Source organism: Petromyzon marinus, chromosome 31 (assembly GCF_048934315.1).
Source record: "Petromyzon marinus isolate PM22_M1 ecotype Great Lakes invasive population chromosome 31, UKy_Petmar_22M1.pri1.0, whole genome shotgun sequence".
NCBI lineage: Eukaryota > Metazoa > Chordata > Hyperoartia > Petromyzontiformes > Petromyzontidae > Petromyzon > Petromyzon marinus.
This window is the reverse complement of record NC_133697.1, coordinates 6,803,197-6,810,103: the sequence shown is the minus strand read 5'-3', so window position 1 is coordinate 6,810,103 and position 6,907 is coordinate 6,803,197. Positions and strand designations below refer to the sequence as shown.

The following is a 6,907-nucleotide window of genomic DNA, read 5'->3' as shown; positions in this document are numbered from 1 at the left end:
CTTCTTTAGACAGGAGCCTCGACACGTAGCTTTTATCCCCCGTAAATGAAGACAATCGCTAATCACCTTATATGGTTATGTTGAACCACGTGTCATGACAGAGCGCGCTCTGGGCATTGTTTGCTCATTGGAGTACAACGCCGTCGAGTCACCCCGCTGAAGACGCAAATGAAACCAAGTGTCTACAACAACAACAACAAAAAACAACAACCACACACACGCGCACACTTCATTTCCCGACGCCACTTTACAGGCGAAGCCCTATCTCGTCTGAAATTAGTAACAAACAAACAAACAGAAACACAACCCCGCTATTAAAGTTGTTGGGAAACAACAGTCGCTCGCAATAGCCGCGTGCGCGCAACAGCCACGGGTCGAGTCAACAACACGGCTTGAGCCATAAATAAAAAAAATGTCTTCAAACAAACACGACCCCATGCTCGCTCGCTCGCCTTTCCGCGTTCGCCTTTCCGCGTTATGGCCGTAGTCGGTTAGGGGGGAGGTGGTGGTGGTGGTTTGATGATGATGACGATGATGGGGGAGGAGAGGGGTGGGAGGTGTTGGTGGTGTTGCGGCGGGAGGGGGGGATGAGGAGGAGAGGGAGATGGTTGGCGGCTCAGGGGGCGGCGCGCATGACTTGTATGTGAGCTAACTGGCGTTCACATTGGCGAGCTCCAGCGCTCCTCCCTCTCGAGCGATATAAGTAGCGCAGACCTGGGGAGACGGAGCCGATACCAGCAAAGCGGGGTTCGGGGGAGCGCTTCGTGTCTTTGTGGCGTTGCGAGCGACTCGGAGACTCTTTAAAATCGCCCTCCCCCCCCCCCCCACTGTGAAGCCCTCTCACCCCGATCCGGCTACCCGTACAACTCCCGTATTATTCATCGAGTTCGGCGCTGCTACTTCTGCTGCTAACCACGTCGACTTTAACTGCTGCTGTTCCCGGCTCGTGTCTGTCCCGTCGCCCTTTTCCGTCTGTGACTGGAGCGATTTTTTTGATTTTTGTTGGGGGGAGGCACGGACAAGCTAGGAGAGATCTCTTGTACTCCAGTTCGACTCGGGCGAGAAGGAACAAACAACCCGCAGCATCATCATCATCATGTCCACGGCTCTCGTGTACCCGTTTGGTGACATCGGCGATATGTTCTTCAAAGTAAGTATAGTTGGTGGTGGTGGTTCGTGTTAGTGGAGGGGTACGAGGCGGGCGGGTAGGCGTGACATGAATCCGCCGAGAGCGATCCGAGTTGCTAGCGCCATGGTTGTGGTTGTTGAGTGAGCGATGTTTGCTCGCGGTAGCTGCTGCTGCTGCTGTTACCAGCTCCATTTGTAACACATCTCCTACTGCCTCTAACCACCGACACCACCCCGAAGTGGTCTGCTTGGCGTTAGTACCCTTGCGCCACGTGTTGTTGCTGCTGCTGCTGCTCGATGTGCGTGGATGGCAGCGGCTTCGTCCAACATTCGGCGACAAAAAGCCGAAAATAACTTCGGGTCGGAGAGACGATGCGAGAGGATTCGGAAGGGGGTTTTGTTTGAACGATTTAAGCCTAGCTCCAGTGTAGCGTGTGTGTGTGTAGCGTGTGTGTGTGTAGCGTGTCCACAGCTGTGAAGGCGACGACAATGGCCAACTTTTTTTTGTTAAGCTGCTCCCAAGTTTTTGACAATTAACGCCTTGGCAAAGTAGCACACGCCTTTTATTTAAGCTCGCTAATTAAACATTTGAACGTACAAAGAAACGATGACAATTGGGCTCCACACTATTGTCTTGTCTGGAGGCGTGTAGTGTGTTTTTTGTTTGTTTGTCCTTAGCCCGAATTTCCACGATTATCATGCAAAAGAAGTTCATGTCACATACAAGCACGCGTGTCTATAACGTCGTCTCCGCTTTGTCCCCCTTGACTCTCCAGAACGACGTCAACAAGGACTTCGACTTCGAGTACCTGCCCGACAAGTACTCCCTGGACTCGTCGCCGAGTCTGCAGTCTCCCTACCGCGGCTCCTCGGCTCTCAACCTCTCTCTGCTCGGCCACAACTCCCCATCCTCCTCCTCCTACTGCAACCCGAGGTCCGCACTGGGAGGCAGCAGCAGCAGCAGCAACGGCAGCAGCAACGGAGGAGGAGGAGGAGGTCTGGGTGGTCTAGGGTGTCTGGGTCTGTCCGGTCTAGGGGACCTCTCCACGGCCTCCCACGGCTGCCGCGACCTGAGGTTCCGAGACCGATCCTTCAGCGAGACCGGCGATCGGGCCACAGCCCTTGGTCTCGGTCTGGGTTTCGGCCTGGGTCTCCACGGCTTCGGCTCTCTGCACAAATCCATGGGGGGCGGCGGCGGCGGCGGCAGCAGCGACAGCAGCTGCGGCAGCATCAACGGGCTCGTGGCGAGCAGCTCCTCGTGCTCGTCCTCCTCCTCCTCCTCGACCTCTTCATCTTCCTGCACCTCGTCAGCCGCAGCCGCAGCAGCAGCCGCCGCCGCCGCAGCCGCCTCGTCGTCGACCCAGAGCAGCAACTCGAGTCGCTACAAGACGGAGCTTTGCCGGCCCTTTCAGGAGAGCGGCACCTGCAAGTACGGCGACAAGTGCCAGTTCGCGCACGGGCTGCATGAGCTGCGTGGCCTCGTGCGCCACCCCAAGTACAAGACGGAGTTGTGCCGCACGTTCCACACCATCGGCTTCTGCCCCTACGGGCCGCGTTGCCACTTCATCCACAACGCCGAAGAGAACCGCCTGGCCGCAGCAGCAGCAGCAGCAGCCGCGGGCGGCTCTGGCTCCCACGGCTCTCACTCCATGGCGCCGAGGCCTCGGCTCAGCCACAGCGTGAGCTTCGCCGGTTTCCCCAGCGGGGCGGCGGGCGGTGGCCGTCGTTGCGCGCGATCCGACTCGCCGCCGACCCTGCTGGAGAGCCCCGCGTCTCTGACGCCACCGCCGGGCCTGCTGTTCTCGTCCGTGAGCGAGGAGGCGATCCTGCAACAGCTGTCGCCCCTCCCCACGGGCACCAAAAACCCTTTCGTCTTCTCCAACCACCGTGGCGTGCCCGCGATGATGGGCAGCGGCAACAGCGGGCCCGGTGTGGCCCGCTCGCAGTCCCCCCTCGATTCGCTCTCCGACCCCGACGCGGGGTACCTCAGTTCTGGGGGGTCCAGCGGATGCGAGTCCCCGGGTCCCGATGGATCGGGGAAGAGGCTGCCCATCTTCAGCCGCCTGTCCATCTCCGAGGACTGAGTGTCGCCCCCCCCCCCCCCACCCAGTACTCAATCTCAGTAACAACAACAGCAGCAGCAGACATACGATTTATAGAGGCAACAGAACACAGCAGCACCATCAAGTAGTCCTTTCATGATTACGGTAGCAACGATGATTGCGCTCTTATCGATGGTGATGATGATGGTGTTGGGGGAGATACTGTTAAATCGGTGCATGTGTGTTGTCTTATGATTATTATGTTTGGATGATGTTGATGATAGCGCACAGATGTGACCTGCTTCCAAACGCACCAGCGCTTAAGAGGAGGAGGAGGAGGGGAAGGGCGGGATGAGTTCGCGCCCGAGCGCCGCGCGTCTTCGTCGTTGTTTGTAGGAACGCGATGGCGTTGTTGGCGAGTCTCTCTCGGCTCGCGTCGCCGTGCCTTAACCTAGCAGCAGCAGTGCCTTGGGCTTGGCCTGGCGTCACCCGGCTAGCCAAGCCGTGCCCACAACGGGTTTGTGATAGTGGTGGTGGTGATGTGCCTATTGATTCTAGTAAGATGGCTTCAATAAGTTTTTTTTTAACTCTGAACCATGTAACGTGGCAGAACAATAGCCGTTTAAAAAAAAAACATTCTAGTAATAACGATCTGTGAATGTGGTGGTGGTGCAAAGATTGTATGTTTTTTTGTGCAAATCTATTGCCCCACTTGGATGGGTTGAAACAATTTGTTCCCTAATTCGCTCTTGATGAGTCTCCCCTCCCCAATCCCCCACACTTTTCTAATTATCTAATAATTCATTGGTTTTTTTTTTTAGCTAAACGAACTGCCTCAATTTTTTTTGTCGTTGTACGTGAATTGTAGAGCCATTGATGATAGCTGGTTGCAGAATTAATTTTGATAACGCGTTCAAATGATTGTAAAAGCATTCTTGTCTGTGCGTGGTTCGTCTGAGCGCGTGTGTGCGTCCGTGCGACATATTAAAAGTGCCACATTTTATTATTTTTTATCTCTGCTGAAATTTGAAAAGAAAAAGAAAATGCACTCGATTAATTTTTGTTTTCTAAACTTGGGACAAACCGTGGCTTTTGTGTTTTGTTGTTGCGCGGAGTCTAAAATGTTTTAAGTGTTTTTGAACATTTAAACCCGGTGATTTCATTGCGATTAGCTCTTGGTTCATGCTCCTAAACTATTTACAGTTAACTTATTTATTTATCTATCATTTATTCATTTTGCTAATTTTGTTTTTATTTTTTGTTAGTATTTATCGGATATGATTCACGCAAAACTCGTGGTTTTTTTCTCTCTCTCTCTTGTATACGTTCATTAAGTTATGATTATTATTTTTTGGTTTGAATATGAACTAGAAAGTACGGTTGGAAAGGAAGAGGGTGGTGGTGGTGATTGGGGTTGGTGCCTTCGATGTTGTAATGATGACTGTTTACGGATCTGTGCGGTTATAGAAAGTAGTTGCAACAGAGGTCCCCGATATTTTTTTTTATTTAAGAGATACATTGAACCTAAAAAGTATAAATTAGTACACCAAAAAAGCAGGCTTCGAGTAGCGATAACCAAGTATTAAACTGATGTTGAATTTGACTGTTAAATATATAGAAATACAAAACAAGATCATTCCACAACTTATTACACACCTTAACGCATATGTGTTTTATTTTGTTCGACATAAGAAATGTACGTGGTGGTTTAAAAAAAAACATTAAATTATTCTATGCAAAAAAAACAATTCTCTCTTTTAACTTTTGGAAAGTGGAAATCTCTTTTTTTTCTCTTCCTGAAGGTTGTGTTGCTACTTTGCGTTCACTACAGTTACGCTAAGTTCTTATTTATCATCAGTGTTTCTTAATAAAGTTTCTTAACAAAATCCCAGGACGTGTGTGTGTGTGTGCGCCTGCACCCCGAGTGGCTGAAACGAGTGGTGGCGCAGTGGTTAGCGCACTGCACCAAGAACTCTGTCACCGGAGTTCGATTCGCTGCTCATGGCCAATAGCAGAAAATATTTTAACCGGTCCCTGGGCCATGGTCGATTCGGCCTTAAAAATAACATACTTCCTGCCTTGTGTACACATCGGCGTTGTGACGACAAAGGCGTCCAGGCGTGGTGCTGCCCTGCCCCCTTCCACGTGTACTGTGCCGGCCTTAATAGTTGCTCCCAAACAGCACTTGCTCAAGCGGCCTGATAAAGCCCACGGTGGGGGATCTTTATCAGTGCTGTTTGCCCCATGCTGGGGGTACAATTGTGCACACGTGGCCACAATTGGCAGTTGGTTAACTCCCTGTACACACGAAAGCCTTGGCGCACACAATCCTATAAAGACAATCCTTCACACAATCCGACACGCACGATCCTACACATCAACAAAGGCCGCCATTCGCCACTAAGTGTTGGTGACGTCACGCCGGCGCTTGTGCCAGGCCAGGTGCACTTCGAGGCCACGTGAAGTGTCGAAGGCTCGCTGACAGAAGGTCACGGGACAAAAACCCCAGTGCCATGGGTTGACTTGAGATTTTTGACAGGTGCACCGGCTGTGCCCCCTTCTGTGCCAACTTGCTGTAATTTTATTTGTTTGGCGCTCGGCTGGTTGTGAGCGTCGCTTCTCTGCTCTCCGCTGTTGTTTGAGGGCGACTGCCTCCAACTGTCCACTAGCAGCGTCCTTCACGAGCCTCCTCCATAGAGGCCGATATTGACGCCGCTGGTACCAGTATTTGCCAAGTCCACTGAGTTCCACATCCTCTTGTACCGCCATCAATCCATCTCTTCTCCATCCCGTGTTGCGCCCGTTGAGCCCCCTCTATCCAGCCAAACAGAATCTGATTGGGCATACGGTGGCTGGGCATGCGGGCTACATGACCCAGCCAACGCAGCCTTGCCCGCCGGAGGAGCTCACTGATGGGGATGTGTCCAGACCTTTCAAGGATGTGTGAGCTTTTCACACAATCCATCCTGATGGATTTGAGGCAGGCCAAGCCTGAATGTTTCTAACCTGCGTAGATGCTCCATTAGAGGGGTCCACGTTTCGCAAGCATAGAGAAAGGTAGGGCATGACTGTGGCCGATAATACCCGAAGCTTTGCGTGGAGGTAGCTTCCACACAGCGTTACGCAGGCGATGAAACAATAATGCCGCCCGATTATTTCGGGGTGAGACATCTGCTGCCAAACCGGATCTGGTCGTAAACACACTGCCCAGGTATGGAAAACTCTACTCTTTCCACAACTGCCCCCATCACCAATGGGAGTTGAGAAGGTGGCGTGATTGATGGCGCAAAATACTCGGGCAGTCGCTTAGTTTTGGTGGGGCTGATATATAGACCCGCCTCTGAGTGGCACTCTCCAGGTTCAGCAGCAGCGCCTCCACCCACACACACACACAAAGATCCCCCGTATAGCCTATAACATGTTGTAGGAGCAAGTGCTGTTAGCGATCGCCTATGAAGGCCGGAACGGCACACAAGGGTGTGGGTGGCCAGCACCACGTCCGGCCGCCTTTGTCTCTTTAAGGGCGATGTTTACACAATCCTACACACACAATCCTATACACACACGCACAATCCGACACCCACACAACCCTACACACACACAAACCCTACGCACAAAGACAATCCTATACGCACCAAATAACGCCCGCAATACAAAGCTGCTGCATCAGTCCCTTGCGGTCAGTTACAGTGGTGCAGCATATCAAGAGTAATATTGTTCATAACATTATTACGGTG

The 6,907-nt window shown here is 52.1% G+C and overlaps 1 protein-coding gene across 1 annotated transcript; it reads left to right on the top strand.

Annotated features, from left to right (window-relative positions):
- Nucleotides 1-738: 738 nt before the first annotated feature.
- Nucleotides 739-3,785, top strand: LOC116947728 (uncharacterized). Its single transcript, XM_032963778.2, has 2 exons — nucleotides 739-1,150; nucleotides 1,905-3,785. Exons 1-2 carry the CDS (start codon nucleotides 1,097-1,099, stop codon nucleotides 3,210-3,212), a joined length of 1,362 nt encoding a protein of 453 aa, XP_032819669.1. The 5' UTR covers nucleotides 739-1,096; the 3' UTR covers nucleotides 3,213-3,785.
- The last annotated feature ends 3,122 nt before the right edge of the window (nucleotides 3,786-6,907 follow it).

Bases quoted from the DNA above. Each gene is read 5' to 3' on its own strand.
- LOC116947728 (XM_032963778.2), top strand. From the start codon at position 1,097: ATGTCCACGGCTCTCGTGTACCCGTTTGGTGACATCGGCGATATGTTC. The intron at 1,151-1,904 runs GTAAGTATAGTT...TTGACTCTCCAG, and splicing joins TCGGCGATATGTTCTTCAAA to AACGACGTCAACAAGGACTT.